Raw genomic sequence first — 22,159 nt, forward strand, 5'->3', positions numbered from 1 at the left:
ATTTCTCCAATTTCTAATAATTTATTTTTCAAATATTTAAATTTACCGCGCAAGTAATAAGAATAATTAATAAGGGTGCATTCCGAAATGCGCAACGCTGCAGCTGCTTTATTTATTTATTTAAAATTTATAAATTGTCTTGTCTCATGTCTGCTACATTCACACTCATCGAGAACAAGATAACAGAACCTCTGTTGGAAGACAACTGAGTAAATATTTTTTTGGTTTATTATTATTATCATTGTTATTAATTGAACTCAACTAAAACAGTTTCCCAGTAAATATATCAGTTAAAAATTCCACGAAATGCTTAAATTTCAACGGCTATTGTAATGTCTACCTTACATTTTTTAATATATTTTTTTGCCTTCTATTAAAGAATAATTTTTCAAAACAAACATTACATTTATCTTGTTAGTATACTCTGTTTAAATTTAAATATTTTTATTTTCTTTGGTTAGGTAACTACATTATTATTTAATACTTATTATTAATCATAAGTTTATAGACAAGTAAATAATTTATAGACTTTTTTGGTTAACAGATTTTCAAATAACTGATAAAAAATGCCGAGACGTAAAAACAATCATTGGAAACCGGTGATAGGTGAAGACACACGTATTGCTGTGAATTTGTGTGTCAAAAAATTGATGGAATCTCCAGATTTGAAAGAACTTGAATTTCCATCATCATATACTGCTGAAGAAAGAGCTTACATTCATAGTTTAGTACAAGAATTGGGTCTTAAATCTAAAAGTCGCGGGTAATTATTGTCAATTATTATTTTTACTGTCAATTATTCAGTCATGTTGATAAATATGTCAAGATAATTGATATTGTCATTATAATTAATTATGATAATGAATGAGTGTCAGTGTAAATGACAGTTGTCAATTTAAAAAATTTTGAAATAAGTGAATTAAATTTAAATTTAAGAAAATTTAAAAAATGCGCATTCATAGAATTTCAAAATCAGTGTGTATTTTTTTTAATTTTCATATTTTTAATTATTTAATTCGTTTATTTTTTATTTCAAATTTTTCTCATATTCGCTACATTCACATTCATGATGAAGAAATGGTATTTTTTTTTCGATGTCAAAAATAATTTCTTTAATAACAGAAATTATTTTTGTTGATGTGCTGCTTACGTATGTGGAGTACCAAGATATCTTGGTGGTTAAAAGTCAAGTTGATAATTTAAAAAAAAACTTTCTCTTTATCTCTATGATGACAATATTCTTAATCTTTAAATTATAAATACAAATTATTGTAATATTTTTTCTTGTGGACAACTTGATGCTAAAAGTAACAGACATCAGAAAACTTTTTAATTTTTATAGGGGCACGGGGTAGAGTAGGCAAAACGGGGTACCCCCAAAATTTTATAAAAAGAAATTTTATATTTAAAATGTTTTTTAAACATTCCAAAATCACTTTTGTAAATATAACTGAGCATTATTTTGAATATTTTTTGTTAAACTTTTTCAAAAATCGAGTATCAGTCGAAAAATGTTAGTAGCTTTTGTTTTATTTTATTTTATTTTATTTATTAATTTTATCGATCCTGAGACTTATGTCCCCTAAGGGCCGCAAATACAAAGTATACAAATAATAATAATAATACATACATAATTCGTATTATATTATGTTATAATAAATTATATTATATATACATATATCATATATTAAATATATATAAATATATATATATCATTATTTATTATTAATTATTATTATTATTAAACCTATACAAATTTTGCAAATATTATAGAAGATAATAACAATAATCATAAATCATAAATCTTCATTTATACATTATCAATATCATAGAATAGTGAGTAACACGCTGATCTAAATTCTTGGTATGTACTTAGTGCAATGACATCAGAAGGTAGTTGATTCCAGTTTATGATAAAAACCAATAAATTTTTTTTTTTCTTATTTTGTATCCAATAATTGTGTAAAATGTAACTTTTCTTTATGTAAATTACTTACAAAAAAATTTAATTTATTCAAATTTTATTTAATATGCAGAAATTTTTTTTTTCACCATTTTTCGGGGGTACCCCATTTTGCCCGCAAAAATGATAATTCTTCCCCTGAATAAGTTACCTGTAAGTACAGGTTTTAGGTAACGCACAAAAATAATTCTTTCAAGTTTTTGATATGTAATTTTTTAAAATTTTTTCTAAAAACTAAAAATATGTGCATGTAGAAAATTGAAAACACTACAAGTGTATTTTTAAAAAAATACACTTTCAGTATCATTTGGACAATCAGTTTAATAAAACATTTTTTATTATAGAAAAGGAGCAAATCGTTTTCTGACAGTATATAAAAGAGAGGGTTCAACAATAATACAGTCAGATCCAGTGTTGAGAATTCAAAAAACATCAAAACAAGGAATATTAAATTTGATACAAAAATTTCCAATCAACAGCAAAGAACGTCAAGATTTATTGCCGCCAACTGAACGTGAACGTACCATTGACAATGAAGGTAAAATATCATTTTTTTTAGCCCTTTAATAATCACTCGGATTTTTCCGAACATGTCCCAGTTTTCGGAGTAACACAGGGTGGCCACAAATCGGGAAAACCGGGGATGTCCGGAGTTATCAGGGAATTTTATGCAAACGGAAAATATCATGGAAATGTCAGGGAGTTTCCAAAAGTATCCGGGAATTTAATTGCGACAGTTAAATTTCTCAATAGTGCACAGATACAAATAATAATAATGCACAGATGCAAAGATACGAATAAAATTTCTGAATCAGGGAAAAATGTGTAAAACTTTACTGGAAAACCGGGAAATGTTAGGGAATTTTTAAATCATTTCTTTGTAGCCACCCCGTAACAGAAATTTCAATAAACTTAAGACCTCTTAATTTAAAATTTCATAACTAAGTTTTATAAATATCATCAGTTTACATTCCCATAAATATTTTTATCAGAATTAATCAGAAAGTAGCATCAGAAATTCGGTACTTTTGTATATATCTGAAGATCGGAACGTTTTTCGCGCAACGAAAATGAAAAAAATGATGTAATTTAACTGCTTGAGAGGTAGTTCCAGAGGTTGGGGCCGGCCTAGGATTTTTTGCTGACATCAGCATCTATATGAAAAAAATTTCTGGAATCTAATTATCCATTAGATTTTTTATTATAAAATTTTCCTTTCCGTTGCGCGAAAAACGTTCCGATGTTCAGGTACATACTTTTGTAGGTTGCTCGTAAATAATTAAAATTACTATGAAGTCATTTCATTTATTAAAACTTTTACAAAATACCTTTTTCTGAGAGGCCAAACTCTTTTGAGCTAGTGTATTTAGCAACTATATAAATGTTCATAAATTTATTACAGTAGTTGTAAACGCAAAAGCAATGGGACGTTTAAACAACAGCATCCCTCAAGTACCTCAACTTCGTACAAACCAAGAGCTTATCAATTTCCGTAAAAGTTTACCAGTTTACAACTCCCGCGATAAAATAATCGACGCTCTGTCATCAAGCCAAGTAGTAATAATAGCAGGGGAAACTGGTTCCGGTAAAACAACACAAGTACCGCAATATATATTAGAAAATTGTCAGCAGCGCAATCAAGTATGTCGGATTATTTGTACGCAACCACGGCGTTTGTCTGCAGTATCAATTGCTGAGCGCGTTGCTTACGAGCGTGATGAGAAAATCGGCCAGACATTTGGTTACCAAATACGTTTGGAAAGTCGTGTCGCGCCTAGAACACTATTAACTTACTGTACAAACGGTGTTTTATTGCGGACACTGATGGGTGGTGATTCAGCGCTGGCTACAGTAACTCATATTATTGTCGACGAAGTACACGAACGTGATAGATTCTGTGATTTTTTGCTCATAGCTTTAAAAGATGCTTTAGTTAAATACCGATCACTTAAACTTGTACTTATGAGCGCGACAATGGACACAAATATATTTGTTAAATATTTCAATCAATGCACTGTGATAAATATTAGCGGTAGGAGTTTTGATGTCGACACATATTACTTGCAAGATGTTTTAAAAATAACCGGTTATATGACCAAAGAAATGACGGCCAAGCGTAAGGAGTTGATACACAAAAAAGATCAGCGTAAAATACTGGAGTCGTGGACTCAGTGTCCGCCTCAGCAGACCGGTGGCCGTCTTTTCAATAACAAGGGTGTGATGCCCTCGCCTATCTTAGGTCAGCAAAGCGAGCAAGTGTCTGAGAAAATAGAACTAGAGCCTTGGCTGGCTGAAGAAATGGACAAGAGTATTTCCGATGCATGGCTCAGTGGTGGAGAAGACAATTTTACTCAGTTACTCCACTTAATTTTGTCGGAAAATATTTCTGTTGATTACCAGCACTCGATAACGCGGGTCACTCCGCTGATGGTTGCCGCAGGACGTGGGTCCATCAACACAACCGAACAATTATTGAATCTCGGTGCGAATTTGACAATACGCGCAAGTAATGAGTGGACTGCATTAGACTGGGCGCGTAAAATGAACCAAGTCGAGTGCGCGGAACTAATAGAAGCTTATATGAAAACTTATGACTACAGTCTCGATGAACGGGACACTGGACAAGACGCTCCGCTGACTGAAGAAGAAAAATTAATCCTTGATATTTATCACAATACATTTAATGACGACAATGTCGATTACAATCTCCTGCTGCTTCTTATTCTTCATATTCATACTTCAATGCCCGGTGGGTCGATCCTCGTATTTTTACCCGGCTACGACGACATCGTGACGATGCGGGAAAAAATAACGACCGAAGAAAAACGTTTGTCCGCAGGCTTACGAATAACTTTATTTGTTTTACATTCAAACATGCAGATGAGCGACCAGAAACGTCTGTTCCGACCTTGTCCACCGGGGACACGTAAAATAATTCTCGCGACAAACATCGCTGAGACTAGTATCACTATTGACGACGTGGTCTACGTAATAGACTCAGGAAAAGTTAAAGAAAAGTCATTCGACGCAATAAGTAACGTGTGTACTCTCAAATCAAACTGGATATCACAGGCCTGCGCTAAACAACGGAAAGGACGGGCCGGAAGATGTCAGAATGGTATTTGCTACCGTCTTTACTCAACAATTCGCTACAACAGCATGCAGGCATACCAGACACCCGAGATTCTCCGTCTGCCGCTACAAGAATTGTGTCTGTTTACAAAACATTTGGCTCCGGGTAACACTCCGATTGCTGAATTCCTTGAAAGGGCACTGGAGCCACCTTCCAACATGATAACGCGCAATGCCGTCCAGTTGCTCAAGTCCATTGACGCTTTAGACGCATGGGAAGATCTCACTGAACTTGGAACCCATCTTCTGGATCTACCGGTCGAGCCACGTCTTGGTAAAATGCTGCTCTACGCGGTGGTACTCAAATGTTTGGATCCAATTTTGACGATAGTCTGCAGTCTTGCTTACAAAGATCCGTTTGTGCTGCCGAACCAGCCGTGTCAGAAGCGGGCTGCGACAGCGGTACGTAAAAAATTTTCAGCTGATACATACAGCGATCATATGGCAGTACTGCGTGCATTCCAAGCCTGGCAACAAGCCCGCGCCAGTGGCTGGGAACGTCAGTTCTGTGAAAAAAATTTTATATCATCAGCTGTTATGGAAATGATTGTTGGTATGAGAACACAAATGTTGGGACAATTACGTGCCTCGGGTTTTGTTCGTGCACGAGGTACTGGTGATATACGTGATATAAATCTTAATTCTGAAAATTGGGCTGTTGTTAAAGCAGCGTTAACTGCTGGATTGTACCCGAACTTGATAAGAGTTGACCGCGAGTATGGACAATTGAGAACACAGAAAGAATCTAAAGTATTTTTACATCCATCCTCTACTCTGAGAGATTTTTCAAAGTCTGCGAGAACAACTTCTGCGCAATCACACGCCACTGGAGTCACGGGATTACCCTCTGATTGGCTGGTTTATGAAGAAATGAGCCGCTCGGGTAGATTCTGTCATGTAAAAACTGTTACTCTAGTCAATCCGGTGACAATCGCGCTGTTCAGCGGACCAGCGCGCCTGCCTATGGACCTTATTTATGACACGGAAACTGTACCTGAGAGTGAGTCGGACTCAGAGGCTGAAGACAGCCGCGAAGGAATGACTATTTTGAGGCTCGACGATTGGATCGCATTGAAAGTCGACTATGATACTGCCAAGCTGGTTCTTTATTTGAGGCAAAAGTGGAACGCGTTGTTCTTAAGAAGAATGAAAACGCCTAACAAAAATATGACACAGCTAGATGAGTTGGTGATAAAAACTATCGTCTCGATCATCAGCAACGAAGAACACGCTTGCGATCTCCAACAACCAACGGGAATTGGTCAGCGTCCTAGACCGCTTATTGTTGACTACTATCCTGCTAACGCTCGTAGAACTGATGAAGATGACGTAAGTTTTGGTTAATATTTTTTTAAATCTATTAGGGATGTGCTAATAATTTTAACTTACAATTACTTGTATCCGATCTAATGAATATTAACTCTTGATTAAAATAATTTATTATTTCTTATCTCTTGTAATGTTTTAATAACTATCTTTCACGCTTCCCTTCTGAAAAAGTTGTTATTAAAAATATTTATCATGGATGCTTATTGTACTTAGTAGCCACTAGTATGACCAACTGTCCTCATATCAACTATTGCTATAACTAACCATCCCCATAGCAACCGTTGCCATGACAACAGTCTCCATAACAACCATTGCTATGGCAACAATACCCTTAGCAACCGTTACCATGACGACTATAAGCAGTGACCCCGACAAAATAACCTAGAACAAAATAACCTCGTAACAAAATAACCTGAAAAGAAATCTTTGTTATAAAATAACCTGAAAAAATTCACATAAATCTATAACGATAAAATTCGTATTTGAAGGTTATTTTTTTCCAGGTTATTTTGTTACGAGGTTATTTTGTTCTAGGTTATTTTGTCGATTACATGACTAAATAACTAATTCAAAATATCTAATTTAAAATATCTGACGACAAAAGATCTAATGACAAAATATTAGGGTCAAATATTTAGTCGTTACACCATTTTGTCAGGGTTATTTTGTCGAGGTTATTTAGTCCGAGGGAAATTTGTTACGGAACCGACATAACACCAACTTTTTTAGGATAGACGAATTATTCAATTTAATTTCCCTGCCAATTCGCACATCCCTAATTTTTTATTTAATAAATAATCAAACAATTTTTTATTATATTGTTGCAGAAATTCCTGAATTAATAAAAAAATAGATAAATCTACTCTTTTATACTCGATGTACATCTACTTCTGCTCGTGATAGTTAAAATTATTATTTTTTTTTTTCATTACTTTTTACAAATGAATATATTTTGAAAACAGTAGTTTGTAATTAAATTACATACGTACACGGAACTTTAAGTTACTGATTTGAATACTCAGTCTTACTAATAATAATAATTAATGATTATAAATTGCAGTATTATACAATATAAGTTTGATAAAAGAGGTAATTTAGAAGCTTATCTTTTTATTGCAATGTCTGAAGATTTATTACTACTTTTATTTGCAGTCAATATTTATATTTTTTTTATAAGAGATTAATTCTATTAAATATTTTATACTTCAATGTTAATTATTTGGAGTAATTTAATAATTTAAGAAAAGTAGAATTAATCTGCATAGTCATTATTTTTTTTTATTTTGAAATTTATATGCTGTAGTAATTTGTAGCATCTCAAGACTGCGTGTCCTTAATATCTAACATTTTTATTATTATTGTTATTTTTGGACAGTCGATCAACAATTCCACCGTTTTTTTTTTTTTTGTTAATTTGTCTAGCTTTTAATTTTTCTTGTACTGAACAAAAGTCAAAATTGTATTGTTATTTTTTGTCAATTAAAATTGTTATTGAATTCTTTTTTTTAATTAAAAAAAAATTGTTCATATGTACTTAAGGAATAAAAAAAAAATTAGTGTACATGATAAATAATTGTATTTATTGTATTTAAATAAATAAATTTGTTCAGTTAAATTTATTATTTTTTTATTAAAACAAAATTTATAAATCTTTTAAATTATAATATCCATAAATTAATTTATTTAATCCAACCAGTTTTATCGCGGGTTCACGGAAATCGTAGTCGTAGAATCGTAATTACAGTTGGTGAATTATCATTTTTACTCTTACTGGTTTTAAAATATTAGTGTAGATGATTTTATGTATTTCAATATTTTTAAATAATTTATTTGAATTCAAATCTACGAAAGAAAAAAATTATATTCACACTAATAAATTTTTAATTCAAGTATTTAAGTATTTCCTTAGATGGTGCCAAGAAAATTTTTTTTTTTTTTGCAGTAAAAATACTTTGTCTGTAGAAATTTATGAGCAGATTGAAATAATTTTTATTAAAATAATAAATATTACACTACAGTTTAGTATATTTTTTTTGTGTAGGTATTAGAAATCAAGTAAACAAGTTTTCTTGAACTGTTCATTTTTAGCTTAGCTAGATAATACTTGCGTGCAAGTTGATGTTAATCGGCGGCCGTAAACTGAATGTAATTTTACAGAAAAACTTGCCGTTAATTTGAAGTGAAAATTTGATTCAAGTTACAGACAATCTGCTGTCAACTTAACCGCAACTTTCTCCTCTCCAACTTTTGCTGTTAAGTTGACTTCAAATTCTGGCTGCAGCTTGAAGTTAACTTGCGGTTATGGCGGCTATCAGCGTATTCTCAGTGATAACATTATTTTTATTACCACGAAATGGACAATGACTTGAAGATCTAAAGAAGTATAAATTTTTAATAAGTTGATATTGACTTCGTCAACTATTTAATCTCATAAATAGTATATTACACACCAAAAAGAGAAATTAGGGCTTTTCAACCTTCGTGTATAAAATCATCATTTCTCGATCAATCCATCTGTTGAAGTTTTTGGAGCTTGAAGTCAAATTTACAGTAAATTTCGAGATCTTTTGACTTTTTCAGCGAAACTATCAGACTTCTCACAAAATGTCATAAGATCTTTTTTGTAGAAAATTTTATCCCCTACAAATTACCTCTGATAAAATTTTTTCAAATTCCGCATAACTGTCTAGTTATTTCCATTTTAACCTTAAGCTCTTTAAAAAAGTAGTGTTCTGATCAATTTCACTAGCTTGACATTAAAATGGAAATAACTAGAAAACAATGCGGAATTTGAAAAAACTTTGTCAGAAGTAATTTGTAGGGAATAAAATTCTCTACAAAAAAGATTCTATGACATTTTGTGACAACTCTGATAGTTTCGTCGGAAAAGTAAAAAAATTTCAAAATTTACTAAAAATTTGAGTTCAAGCTCCAAACTTCAACAGATGGATTGATCGAAAAATAATCAGATACTTTTTTTAATTTAACGGGTACCCTGTTTTACCCCCTCCCCCTTTCCTTAATTAGGATTACCAACAATATTTAAATTTGAAAGTCGTAATTTAATCGTAGCACGTTATTTAAATAAACTGATAAATCTTTTAATTTGAATATTTAAATAAACTTTATAAATGCGATTGAATTTAATAGATAATTCAAGCATGTAGACAAGATAAATCAATTGTCATAAATTAGTTCACAAGTTGATAATATAATAATACAACAAGAGATAGATAGAGTAATTCAACATAATAAATACGCGGCTGTTAGATAACGGTTGTGTCCAGTAACACTCAGATAAATTTTATAAATCCATTATTTTATTTTTCATACTGAATTATTTATTTGAATTTGTAAGTTTTACAATTTATTTTATTTCATTACATACATATTTAAATTTGATAATTTTATCATCAATTACTCAAGAGATTTATGTTATATATTTATATCAAATCTTAATTATTTATGAGATTATGTCAGGAAATTTCGAATAATAAACGTAAGACATTTGAATGTTGATAGAATACTTTGTTGAGTGTTCGTTTTTTAATAATACCGACAATCGTGAGAATTAAGTGCGATTTGTTAGATCACTCAAGTGACTTGCATCACTATTTATCAAGATATATAAAATACTTTATTATTATTTTCATTTTAGTTCGTGTATAGTTATCATTTAAATGTCATTTCATATTTTTTTTTGTGTGAAAATAAATTTTTTTCAAGTGACAAAATTTTTGATGTTCAGTCATAATTTTTATTTATTAAAGTTTGTTATAAATTGAATGAAATTTAAAAAGTTCACGACAAATTATTCAAAAATAATTAAATAATGAGTATATATAATATTTTGTTAATCAATTATAGTTTAGATCAATTGAGTTTAGATGGAAAAAATTTGAATTTGAATTTTTGGCGGTTTAGTAATTTTATTTAAATGGAGTGTAAATTATATCTGTAGTGGAATTTTGAACCCCATTTTTTTAAATTTTCTTTATAGTTTATGAGATTTATTGTTTAAAAATTTTAAACCGAGGTCGTGAATTTAATAATTCGCGTTACTAATGCCGAAAGGGTGTATCTCAAAATATCCACCCCTTGGCTCTGTAGAACCAAAAGGGCGTATGCAATTTTTTTTTTTTCAATCAACTTGGGAATGTTTTTTTCATTTAAATAAATATTTTTTCCAATAGATTGAGTTGTAAAGTCATCTATTTTACCATTCTTTTAATTTTTTTTTTCGCTAAGAATTAATAATGAATGAAAAAAAAAAAAAATGATACGCCCTTTTGGCTTTAATAACTTTTTTTCTTAACTCCAAAAGGGCATATGTCAAAAAAATTTTTTTTTTCGTTTTTACCTAGATATATACTGTTCTAACATTCCCAAGTTGATGTTTTTCTATCCTCGATTACGTTTTCCAAACATTTAAATTTTACGATTTGTAAAAAATGTAACTCTAGTCAAATTTAAAAATAATTTATAATTTAAATTTCTGTTCAATAATCAATTATTTTTTTTTTCAAAACAGAAAAAATGGTTTATATTAGTGTAGGAATATTTGGATTGGGATTTTTTATTTTAGTAATTGGATTATCAGTAGGATTAAGTACAACTCCATTTAAGGGTAGTGATGTATTAAATTTCGCGCCATTAATTGACGGGTAAATAATTAAAAATTATATCATAAATCGATGCTCTATTTCTCGAACGTAGTTAACCCATCTGCATACTTGAGGTCATTTTACATTTTTACTACAATTGGTTCATTAATTACCCTGGAGTATAAAAGTCTGTTACTGTACAATATGGGAACCATTCCCATATTAGTATACGAGTAAGATCACGTCAAGTGGACCCCCCCCCCCATTTTCCACTTGATCATGAAAATTAAGTCTATGTATTTTTTTCTTATGTAGTCACATGAAAAATTAGTCCCTCAAACGATTTTTCAAAATTTTCATTTTAACAACAATTTTTTTTACAATGAAATTTTGAGTACTTTTAATTAAAAAATAGATACCGACACAACCGTTAAAGATAAATTAATGAAATTTTCAGGATTTACTGTGAAATATCTATATTTTATAAAAATATCAATGTCTTAAAATTCTTTGTTTATTATCCTATTGTTAATTAACTTTTAAGTAAACAAATGAAAATTTCATTGACTTCCCAGTCAACAAATGAAGTTATTTTTCATGGGTTTACATGCGTTATTTATTAAAGTTTAAGATCCCGAAAGAAAATTTCACTGCTCGCGATTAGTTTAAACAATATGAATTTATTTATCACCGCACGCCGGCCGCTAAGCGCTCTCAATACAGTGCGCGGCCAAGCGTCTCAGGTTTATTTTTTGTGGGTTACAACGTTTGAGAATTAGGGCCATCAAAATATTAAATAAAAATATTTACTATAAAAATAATAATAAATTACAGACACAATGATTTGCCATGGAATATTTATAATAAATTAGCTAATAATTTAAGTGCATTAAATTTCGATACTGATCTTAGAAATGATCCACTAATGGGTATTAAATCATGCAATACTTGTTACACCGATCTTCCTCGTTTATCTGCTGGTAAAGTTGGTGGTCAAGTGAGTACTTTACATATTTATTAAAAATTTAAGTAAATTAAATGATAATTAATATTTATGATAAAAATTTATTCAAGTTTTGGGTGGCTTACACGTCTTGTGAATCACAATACAAAGATGCTGTTCAATTAACATTAAGACAAATTGATGTAATTAAAAGATTGATTAATAAATATCCATCTAAATTAGAATTTGTTACGGATGCTGGGGATATTGAGAGGGTATGGAAAAATGGTAAAATAGCATCGATGATTGGCATTGAAAGTGGGCATGCTATTGATTCAAGTCTTGCTGTTTTGAGACTTTATCATGAACTTGGAGTGCGTTACATAACACTTACACACACTTGTAATACCCCATGGTCAGTAACAATAATAATTATTGTTATTGTAAATCAGTAATAAAAATTTTTATTTTTTTAAATTTAATTTTTTAGGGCTGATGCGTCAACTGTCAATAATTCTTCTGTTTACAATCTCACATTATTTGGACAAGTATGAAAAATATTTTTTTATTTTATAAGGAAATAAATATTTACAGTGAACTCAAAAATAATTGACTGAATAATTTTCCGTCAGAGTTAAAAATTAATTTTGTTAAAAAAAAAGTTATCCCGATTACAGGTTTTTTATATCAGTACTAAAAAAAAATACTTGTGAAAATATACTTAAATATTTTGACAAATATATTTTGAGTTATTGACGAAATATAAAAACCCCTGGCGGATCTAGATTACGGTAATTAACCGAATTTGGTCGTAATTTACCTAAACTACGGTATCTTTAGGGCAAATTTACGGCAATATCCAGTAATTAGCGACATTCTAAGTGAATTATGGTTAAACATACGACAATTTATCGTAATTTGCAGCATTTTTATGCACAAATTATTTAATCAATTATTGACTCGCGGATATAATTTATTTTCTTATTATAGTATATTTTACACCTAGGGAAGTAAAGTAAGAAATGTCTCAGATCACATGTCATCAACAAACATGTGATCTGAGGCTTTCTTACTTACTGCCCGAGGTGTCAATACTATTTTCCTCCTCGACGGAGGCGGAAAGCGGCAACTTCGTTTCGCACAGCGGGAGAAAAGTTGACGCTTTTCGCCCGGAGGGGAGAAAAATATATTATTTACTTTCTTTAATAAACAATAATAATAATACCCTCGCAGATTTAAATCACGGTGGAAACACGGTGGGTTTGTTCCATTTTACCACTGTGATTACGCGGTGTATCCACCGTGATTCCACGATGGCTTGACCACTGTGATTACGCGGTGGATACACCGTGGAACCACGGTGGTGAAATAGTACAAAGCCACCGTGGAATCACGGTGGATACACCGCGTAATCACCGTGGATACACTGTGTATACCCGGTGGTGAAATGGAACAAATACACCGTGTAACCACGGTGGATCCACGGTGTTTACACTTCCACGGTGTTTCCACCGTGATTCAAATCTGCGAGGGTATTAATGACAGTAAAGATAAATTTTTTTGTTTTTTAGGAAGTTATTAAAGAAATGAACAGATTAGGTATTATGATAGATTTATCTCATGTTTCTCATAACGTTATGCGAAATGTTTTAGCAGTAACACAAGCTCCAATTATTTTTTCCCACTCATCGGCATTTGAAATATGTAATCACTTTCGTAATGTACCAGACGATGTTCTTCATTTAGTTGTAAGTTTTAAAGTTGACAATAGTTTAACATTTATTGTTATACTTCATATAAAAACTTCTTCATACTAAAAACTTTCTTTCACAATTAATTTTTCTGCCCTCTGGCCGGAAAGTGGCAGCTTTCGGGCCGCTGCCCTGAACGAAGTTGCAACTTTCCGGCTTCGTCGAGCAGAAAAATAGTTCAGTCTTTTTTTAAATAGTATATTACATACCTAGGCCAGTAAAAAAGAAAGCATCAGACCACATGTTTGTCAGCTTCGGCCAACAATTACATGTGATCTGAGAAGAAACCGCGGTGGGAAAAAGTCCCAAGCTTTCATCGGGACGACTATAATTTTGAATTAATTATTGAAAACTTTATTTTGTAGAAAAAAAACAACGGAGTTGTTATGGTTAATTTTTATAATTTATTTGTTAATTGTAACCGATCTAAAGAGACAACAATCGATGATGTCGTAGGTAAATAAATATATTTTTAAAATAAGATAAAGTAAAAGACCTAGAACCCGCTCTGGTGGAAATTTTTCGGAATTTTCTCTGAAAAACTCAGTTCTAAAGTTCTAAAGGCTTTTTCAGAGTCGCGATCACTCCGTATATTTGTATATCTATTAGGGTGCTTCGTTTCCGGCGAAAGTATTTTTTTCGTTGCTCATCAAGCAAAATATTGTTTTTTATGCTGAAACAAAAATTCCTGCCAAGTTTGAGCTCTTAATTCCAATTTGAAGTACATTCCATTTGATTTCAAAGATTTCCCATTTAAAATACATGTAAATTAAATTACTTTTTTTTTAACTTTCTAATACTCAGCTGCATTTTATGATATCGACGCGGTTTTAGTCGCAAATTTTAGGGCATTTGATGTTCTTCAAAAGTGCTCATAGTTACTTAACTGTAATTCCAGCTGTTTTACTAGTGTCCGTTGCGGAAGTTATTTTTCCTATGAAATTGACCTTTATTGGCTTGCGGAGTGTAAACCAATGAAACTACACTAAAAATGCTAATAGAAATTTTATAGAGAATTTTATTCCCTTCAAAAAAAGTCCTATGAGTCAAGTCGCTAAAGTCCATAGTTTCCGAGTTATAGTAATTTTAATAATTTGAAAAATAAAATATTTAAAAAAAACAATTACAATTGATATTTTATTTTTCAAATTATTAAAATTACTATAACTCGGAAACTATGAACTTTAGCGACTTGACTCATAGGACTTTTTTTGAAGGGAATAAAATTCTCTATAAAATTTCTATTAGCATTTTTAGTGTAGTTTCATTGGTTTACACTCCGCAAGCCAATAAAGGTCAATTTCATAGGAAAAATAACTTCCGCAACGGACACTAGTAAAACAGCTGGAATTACAGTTAAGTAACTATGAGCACTTTTGAAGAACATCAAATGCCCTAAAATTTGCGACTAAAACCGCGTCGATATCATAAAATGCAGCTGAGTATTAGAAAGTTAAAAAAAAAGTAATTTAATTTACATGTATTTTAAATGGGAAATCTTTGAAATCAAATGGAATGTACTTCAAATTGGAATTAAGAGCTCAAACTTGGCAGGAATTTTTGTTTCAGCATAAAAAACAATATTTTGCTTGATGAGCAACGAAAAAAATACTTTCGCCGGAAACGAAGCACCCTAATATCTATATTTATTAAAATTTAGTAAATATAGATATACAAATACATGAGTGATCGGGTACTAGTTCCTTGATTGGGTACTGGGTTTCTTACCTTATTAAGAAATATACTAATTTATATATATATATATATATATTTATTTATTTAGCACACATAAACCATATAAGAAATTTGATTGGAGTTGACCACGTGGGTATTGGAAGTGATTTTGACGGAGTCGATGAGTAAATAATTTACGACATTAATTTATTACTTAATTTCTTTTTATTTAAATTCATTTTTTCCAAAGGACCCCAAAAGGTTTAGAAGACGTGTCCAAGTATCCAGAATTATTTGACAGACTCTATGAGCCCAAAGAAGACGCGCCAACTTGGACACGGTTAGATTTAGAAAAACTCGCGGGAAGAAATTTAATTCGGGTGTTCGAAGACGTCGAAAAAATTCGTGATTCATTAAAATCTCAACTACCAAGCGATATGATAATCGATGTCCATGACTTGGAAATCGCGCAAAAAAATGAAAGATTAACTCCGGGAGCTTGTCAAACTGCAAATGAGTTAATATCTTTTTTTTTTTTTTGCTTAAATTATGAATAAATTCAATGTCATTAATTATAAATTTTTAATTTCAGGTGGAAAAAAGTTCCATAAACATTTTCTAATATTTATAGATATTTGTTACGTGTATTTTAAAAAAAGTTGTCAATAAAAAATTTAAAAAAAAACATTACAAAATTTTTTTTGACGTTTATTTGTCGGTAACTGACTCAGTAGTTTTCCGTAACAAAGCAGTTAAAATAAAATAAAAAAAAGTAAAAGCGTAAATATATTTGATAATAAAATATAAATCCTTGATAAGATCGTCAGTATTTTTCCAATGATCTCGTGCCAGATGATTGAATTTAAATTGAATAATAATTTGCGCAATCACGAAGATCATTACTGACAATTCAAAACCGGAAGGTCAAATTGAGAAAGTGGAAGTATGAGCACGCGAATTTAAATTCGCATTATGATTTTGATTACTGTCGCGCTTCCTCATGACGATTGTTACGTTTTGTTAGTGATCTAGTGTATCGTAGATTTAATTTAAAATTTCTTTATACTTTTAATTATTTAATTTAAACTCAGAAAATGAAATTACTCAAGTGTTCAGATATTTAGTTACTTATGTTAATTATACATCTTTGCCAATGGATTTATTATTATATTCTTTCTTACTATTCCCTCACCTTGATACGCTATCCCGTATACCTGGAGTGGGCATAAGTATATATAAATGAGGGAAGTAATGTTTTATTTCAAATTTCAAGTTCCGTGACAAATGTTTACTTCTTTTAAGACTATTTTTTATTTTAAAATCTAATAATTTAAATAAGTATGGATATTTTATATGTTCTGTTAGTAATTGGAGTTTTAATTGAGTCTATTGTTGCGCATAATTTTTTTAGACGATCAATATTCGGTTAGTGATTATTTATTATATTTAGTAATATCTTTAATTAATTTTGTAAAAAGTGATCTTTGTTATTAAGGGGGGAAGCTGGTCTGAGATTAAAAAAAAGAGGATTTTGTGATTTTTTTTTCAGACCTTCGTCATAAAATTCTCAAAATTTGTGACATTATTAAGCATCATTCCAAGAATGTTCTCCTAAATTTTCAAAAAAAAATATTGAAAAATGAGCCAGTGGTAGTGGGGAGAGACGAGTCACTTAAAAAAGTCTCCATGCCGTAGGCAGGATAACTCATGACTGTCTCATCTGAAATAAAAAAACTAAAAAGATTTCTTTAGTACATGAGTTTATCTTGGATTCGAACGAAGGAATAAACAAAATATTCATTTTTGAATTTTTGGTAAAGGTGCAATAAAAAAACTCTGATTTTTCCCAAAAATTCTTCCTTTTGTTTAATTAAAAAATAAGTAGTTATTGAAAAAAAAAAATCCTTCGTTCAAATCTAAGATAAACTTATGTACTGAAGAAATCTTTTTGGTTTTTTTATTTCAGATGATTTATTATAGTCATGAGTTATCCTGCCTACGGCATGGAGACTTTTTTTTAAGTGACTCGTCTCTCCCCACTACCACTGGCTTATTTTTCAATATTTTTTTATGAAAATTTAGCAGAACATTCTTGGAATTATGCTTAATAAGGTCACAAATTTTGAGAATTTTAATAACGAAGGTCTGAAAAAAAAATCACTCAACTATCCTCGTTTTTTAGTATCTCAGATCTCCCTTCAAAAGAATAAGGAAAATTTACTCCATTGTTTTTCTGTGATTAAATTAATAAAATTTTTTATTATTAGAAAAGTCGGCTTTTAATTTGCGACGTCATGGATCATAAATTTACTATATTTATTTTTCTGAATATTTATAAATATATTTATAAAAAAGATCATTCAATTTTTTTATAATATTCCAAAACTTTTGACATCAAAATTTTATAATATTTCTAAATTAAACCCTGATTTTTTGTTATCCATTAAAGAGAAAGTTTAAAAAAAATAAATTACGAAAGAGAATTAGATGACAGTAATAAAAAAATTAGATCGTGTGTTAATTCTTTTAAATATTCAATGATTATGTAATTATTAAGTGAGCCTTAATTAGCCCTAACGATAATAAAAATTATAAAAAAATTGATGATGAAATAATTATCTACCTAGTTAAATTTAAAACATATTAATTAAATTCAAATGTGAAACTTAGGCAGTCATTTAGGGACTGCAGGTTACAATGAATTTTATTGACCAATAGTGGAAATAATTTTTTCTTTATTAGACATTCTTACAAACAATCGTGTTGATAATCAATTAAAATACATCTTAGAAGAAAATAATCATCTAATCGCAAAAATGAAAATAAAAATATATACTGGGTAATTATTTACGTATTTGTTAAGTAAAAATTTCATAAACTTTTGTACTGATTAATAATATTTATTATTATTATTAATTAATAATTATTAATGACTTATAGATCATCAATTCAGTCAGCAACGATCACTGATATTCCGATTAATGAGCCAGGCATAATTTATGAGAGTATTGATAATACCAAACCAGTAGCAATGTATATTCACGGATATCGTGAACATCCGTTTAATGAAAGTATCCAAACTGTCATTGGAGGTAAAAAGATTTTTTGAATTTATCTCAATCAATCACATCTCCGAAAATTCACACCCCACACATGGAGTCATATAGATCCTAGGCAACTTTTGAAAGATTTGGAGCTGATCGCATGCATGATTTTAACTTTGAAAAATTCTGAGATAATATTTACTACTCTCTTAAAATGAATCAGTGAAAAGTGCTGCAAATCAGTGAATATTCACTGCATAAACAGTCCCAAGTATACCACTTATTCAATCAGTGGTATACTTTACACACTTATTCAATCAGTGGTATATTTCACACTTCAACTGAACGACAGTTCAACCTAGCGACATTTGAACTGAAAATAACATGGACCCCCTTATTTAGGTGTCCTCTTATCAGGGATTTTTTGTCGGTTGAAATGTCGCTAGGTTGAACTGTCGTTCGGTTGAATTGTCGCGGTCAAACTATCTTCAATTTAATAGTCACGGCACCCACACCCCACACATAACATACACACAGACTCGGACTTTATTCTAAAATTAGTCAGAATAGCTTCCTAGGACCTCAAAACTTTGACATCTCATAAAATTTCAATTTTCGGAAATTGGGGTAAAAACAGTAAGTCCGAATTTTTTCGATTTTCTTAGCAAGTTAAAAATAGTTCATTCTAAGGGGATCTAAAAAATATGACTATTGTAAAAATTGTATGGGAAATTTGAGGCTCGAAAAATTAACACTTTTTTAAATTATTTACTCACAAGTAACATATACACTCCGGGTCAATGGCAATGACTTGAGAGTAAAGTTAAGACCTTGAAACCAGTACACTGAGAGTAAAAAAAATTTAATTTAATTAAACATGTTTACTTGACTCATAATACTAAAAGCAAGAAAAAATTTACTACATCGAAGTATAATACTTCTTATTTTCATACTAATTACTTCAATCTACTCATAAATTACTACAGACAATGCATTTTTACTACAATTAAGAATATATTTTCTTCTCTACTTAAGTAAACTAATACTTGAATTAAAAAATTTGATTTGGAATTATACACTTTTTTCTCTCAGTGTAGGGTGTAATGCCGAAAACCCTAATTCAAGCGCGGTCACGTTCAAATTTTACTTGGTCGAAATTTGGGTCTTTCAGGCGCCTCGCACACTAGAGTAAAAAATCGGGAGGAAATTCGGATTGAATATGGATTCTATTGCAATCCGTATTCACTCCGACCTGGAGTTTTAATTTTAAAATAAACTTTTCTTCAGCATTTACTTCGCAAATGTTTGAGGGTTAAATAAAAAACTTCTTATAATTTAATATATATCATTGTTTTTATTAATTTTTAGCTTATTTAGATCGTGGTATGGATAATATACTTCTAGTAGACTGGAGTGGTTTATCATTCGACAACTATATAATACTAATACAAAAAATGAAAGATATGGCAAGAATATTATCAGACACTATTAATAGTCTTGTTGAATTAGGATTAGATTTAGAAAATTTTCATCTCATCGGTCATTCGATGGGAGCACAAATGGCAGGATTTATTGGAAGATATACAAAGTATGAACTACCTCGTATTACAGGTATTATAAATAATATTTTGTTCAACAAATTATTATTAACAAATTTAAATATTTAAAATAGTACTGAAGTTAACCGACGTCTAATGATTTTTGGTTTTTTTTTAAACGATAGATTATGAAAAAAAAAAATTGCGCCTACGGTTTTAAAATTTTTCTACATGTGCATATTTTTAGTTTTTATTTTTTGTAATTGATTTTTTAAAAAATAAATATCCGAAAATTTTTAATTGTCTGTTAACTTATGATACTGAATTTGGTCGACGTCTAATAATTTTTGGACTTTTATAAGAACTGTACACAATAAAAAAAAATATTTTAAATAATTGCACTTATAGATTTTTTAATTTTCTACATGTGCATTTTTTTATTTTTTTTTTTAAATTTAAGTAAAATATAAAAATTAATTTTTAAAAATTATTAGAGACATTAAAAATTTATCATCTAAATGGATTTTTATAGGATTAGATCCAGCATCCCCAGGATTTTATTATGCAAGAGCTGAGCATATAAACAATCAAAGTGCCCGATTTGTTGACATTTTGCATACTGACGGTGGTTTTTATGGTGCCTTGGGTAATACAGGTACTGCTGATTTTTTTGCTAATGGAGGCAAGAGACCGCAACCCGGCTGTCCACTTCTTGGAATACCATTAACTCCAACAGGTGATTTATTTCTTCATTACAATACTGTTAATATATTAACAAAATCTAAAATATAATTTTTTTTCAAATAAACATAAAAAAAAACAATTAATTAAATTATTTAGATTTATGTAACCACTGGAGATCCTGGCGCATTTATGCTGAAAGTGTTAAAAATATTTTTTCATTTCCTGCTGTCCAGTGTTCGTCTTACGTCGATTATACAGAAGGTAGATGTGAAAAAAATCAAGTTATTTATTTTGGATACTTGACACCAACAAACGCGTAAGTCAATAATCTTTTTATATATTTATTAAAATTACTCTCATGAATATTTAATCAGTAATTATAAATAAATTATTTTTTTCAGACGTGGCTCTTATTTTTTTAAAACAAATGGTAAATCTCCTTATGGAAGAAGTTTATAAAGTTTAAAATTTTTTAAAAACCGCCATTACAAGACTAATCTTGACATTTTTTATTTCATTAAATATAAACACTATTTATTAATTAATTAAGTAATTTATTATATTATTGAAAATATTCCCACCCGCTTTGCTAGGATTTTTTTTACATGACGAATTTTATAGTTTATATTTACGAGCTATCAAACAATTAAATCTCAAAAATATAAAATTGTCCCGATGCATGAAAGAATGAACTTGGAATGAACAGTGGGGGTATAGGTAAGAAATGTGGAGTGATGATGATGGGACAGACATTCTCTTAGTTCTTAAAATACAACTAAAATAATTTTTTCGATTTGTTAATTCATACAGTCGAACTCGTTACCTCGGGTTCTATTATTTTGGAGCTTCTCCTCAGTCTTGACTCCCACCCGATGCTATGCATTTGTATGTGTATGTGTGTGTATTAGGGTGATTCAAAAATTTTATTTAGATAAAAAAAGACGCCTGTGAAAATTAGAGCTCTTAATATTAAGAGGTTCCGCATTGCACTTTTCTATTTTCCATAAGAATAACATGGAAAAAATTTTTTTGCGTCTTCTGAATTTTATAAGTAGCTAACGATGCGCCATAGGAATAATTGGCAGGCATATTTTTGTAGGTAATTGAATGCTCTACAAAAAAAGTTTCTTATTATTTTTTGATAAATCTATTTGTTCAAAAGTTATTTGAGGTTGTAGTCGAATTCATATTAAAGGTACCGTCACTTATTATCCGAAGACATTTTATCCAATAGACAAAATATCCCCGGACTAAATACTCGATAGATAAAATATCCCCGACAAAATATCTTATAATATAAATACTTTTCATATAAATAGTACGGTACCCTTTTATCAGAAATGTTTAATATATTTGCATATAAAATTTGAGTGTGTGATATTAAAAATATACATATATGCTTGAAATCGTACTGTGCCCTTTTTTCACATATTTTGGGTGGGTATTATTTTGGAAATAGGTCAACACATATGTTTGGAATGGTACAGTACCCGTTTA

The 22,159-nt window shown here is 30.1% G+C and overlaps 3 protein-coding genes across 9 annotated transcripts; all 3 read left to right on the forward strand.

Annotated features, from left to right (window-relative positions):
* The first annotated feature begins 189 nt into the window (after nucleotides 1-189).
* On the forward strand, nucleotides 190-7,862 carry LOC130678237 (3'-5' RNA helicase YTHDC2-like). 4 transcript variants are annotated; one of them, XM_057485341.1, is made up of 5 exons: nucleotides 190-209; nucleotides 545-763; nucleotides 2,308-2,501; nucleotides 3,366-6,424; nucleotides 7,252-7,861. In XM_057485341.1, the coding sequence occupies exons 2-5, from the start codon at nucleotides 567-569 to the stop codon at nucleotides 7,264-7,266; spliced, it is 3,465 nt and encodes a 1,154-aa protein (XP_057341324.1). In that variant the 5' UTR covers nucleotides 190-209; nucleotides 545-566; the 3' UTR covers nucleotides 7,267-7,861. The 4 variants fall into 4 exon arrangements, with proteins under 4 accessions (XP_057341324.1, XP_057341325.1, XP_057341323.1 ...); XM_057485342.1 differs by lacking the exon at nucleotides 190-209 and adding an exon at nucleotides 246-461 and having other exon boundaries at nucleotides 3,369-6,424; nucleotides 7,252-7,862; XM_057485340.1 differs by lacking the exon at nucleotides 190-209 and adding an exon at nucleotides 246-413.
* A 1,765-nt stretch (nucleotides 7,863-9,627) lies between these two features.
* LOC130678239 (dipeptidase 1-like) lies at nucleotides 9,628-16,554 on the forward strand. Of its 4 annotated transcripts, none has more exons than XM_057485347.1 (10): nucleotides 9,628-9,777; nucleotides 10,956-11,088; nucleotides 11,863-12,025; nucleotides 12,103-12,386; nucleotides 12,462-12,519; nucleotides 13,543-13,719; nucleotides 14,088-14,178; nucleotides 15,506-15,581; nucleotides 15,647-15,913; nucleotides 15,989-16,554. In XM_057485347.1, the coding sequence occupies exons 2-10, from the start codon at nucleotides 10,961-10,963 to the stop codon at nucleotides 16,005-16,007; spliced, it is 1,263 nt and encodes a 420-aa protein (XP_057341330.1). In that variant the 5' UTR covers nucleotides 9,628-9,777; nucleotides 10,956-10,960; the 3' UTR covers nucleotides 16,008-16,554. The 4 variants fall into 4 exon arrangements, with proteins under 4 accessions (XP_057341330.1, XP_057341328.1, XP_057341329.1 ...); XM_057485345.1 differs by lacking the exon at nucleotides 9,628-9,777 and adding an exon at nucleotides 9,875-9,923; XM_057485346.1 differs by lacking the exon at nucleotides 9,628-9,777 and adding an exon at nucleotides 10,081-10,260.
* Nucleotides 16,555-16,601: 47 nt separating this feature from the next.
* On the forward strand, nucleotides 16,602-21,648 carry LOC130678241 (lipase member I-like). Its single transcript, XM_057485349.1, has 7 exons — nucleotides 16,602-16,821; nucleotides 18,139-18,235; nucleotides 18,337-18,488; nucleotides 19,809-20,051; nucleotides 20,511-20,714; nucleotides 20,819-20,978; nucleotides 21,064-21,648. Exons 1-7 carry the CDS (start codon nucleotides 16,737-16,739, stop codon nucleotides 21,119-21,121), a joined length of 999 nt encoding a protein of 332 aa, XP_057341332.1. The 5' UTR covers nucleotides 16,602-16,736; the 3' UTR covers nucleotides 21,122-21,648.
* The last annotated feature ends 511 nt before the right edge of the window (nucleotides 21,649-22,159 follow it).

This window comes from Microplitis mediator, chromosome 1 (assembly GCF_029852145.1).
Source record: "Microplitis mediator isolate UGA2020A chromosome 1, iyMicMedi2.1, whole genome shotgun sequence".
Classification (NCBI taxonomy): domain Eukaryota; kingdom Metazoa; phylum Arthropoda; class Insecta; order Hymenoptera; family Braconidae; genus Microplitis; species Microplitis mediator.

Coding starts and splice junctions, on each gene's coding strand:
- LOC130678237 (XM_057485341.1), top strand. CDS start 567: ATGCCGAGACGTAAAAACAATCATTGGAAACCGGTGATAGGTGAAGAC. Junction 764..2,307: donor CTTAAATCTAAAAGTCGCGG/GTAATTATTGTC, acceptor TTTTTATTATAG/AAAAGGAGCAAATCGTTTTC. Junction 2,502..3,365: donor ACGTACCATTGACAATGAAG/GTAAAATATCAT, acceptor AATTTATTACAG/TAGTTGTAAACGCAAAAGCA.
- LOC130678239 (XM_057485343.1), top strand. CDS start 10,489: ATGCCGAAAGGGTGTATCTCAAAATATCCACCCCTTGGCTCTGTAGAA. Junction 12,387..12,461: donor CACACTTGTAATACCCCATG/GTCAGTAACAAT, acceptor TTAATTTTTTAG/GGCTGATGCGTCAACTGTCA. Junction 14,179..15,505: donor AACAATCGATGATGTCGTAG/GTAAATAAATAT, acceptor TTATTTATTTAG/CACACATAAACCATATAAGA.
- LOC130678241 (XM_057485349.1), top strand. CDS start 16,737: ATGGATATTTTATATGTTCTGTTAGTAATTGGAGTTTTAATTGAGTCT. Junction 18,236..18,336: donor AAAATAAAAATATATACTGG/GTAATTATTTAC, acceptor AATGACTTATAG/ATCATCAATTCAGTCAGCAA. Junction 20,052..20,510: donor TGAACTACCTCGTATTACAG/GTATTATAAATA, acceptor GGATTTTTATAG/GATTAGATCCAGCATCCCCA.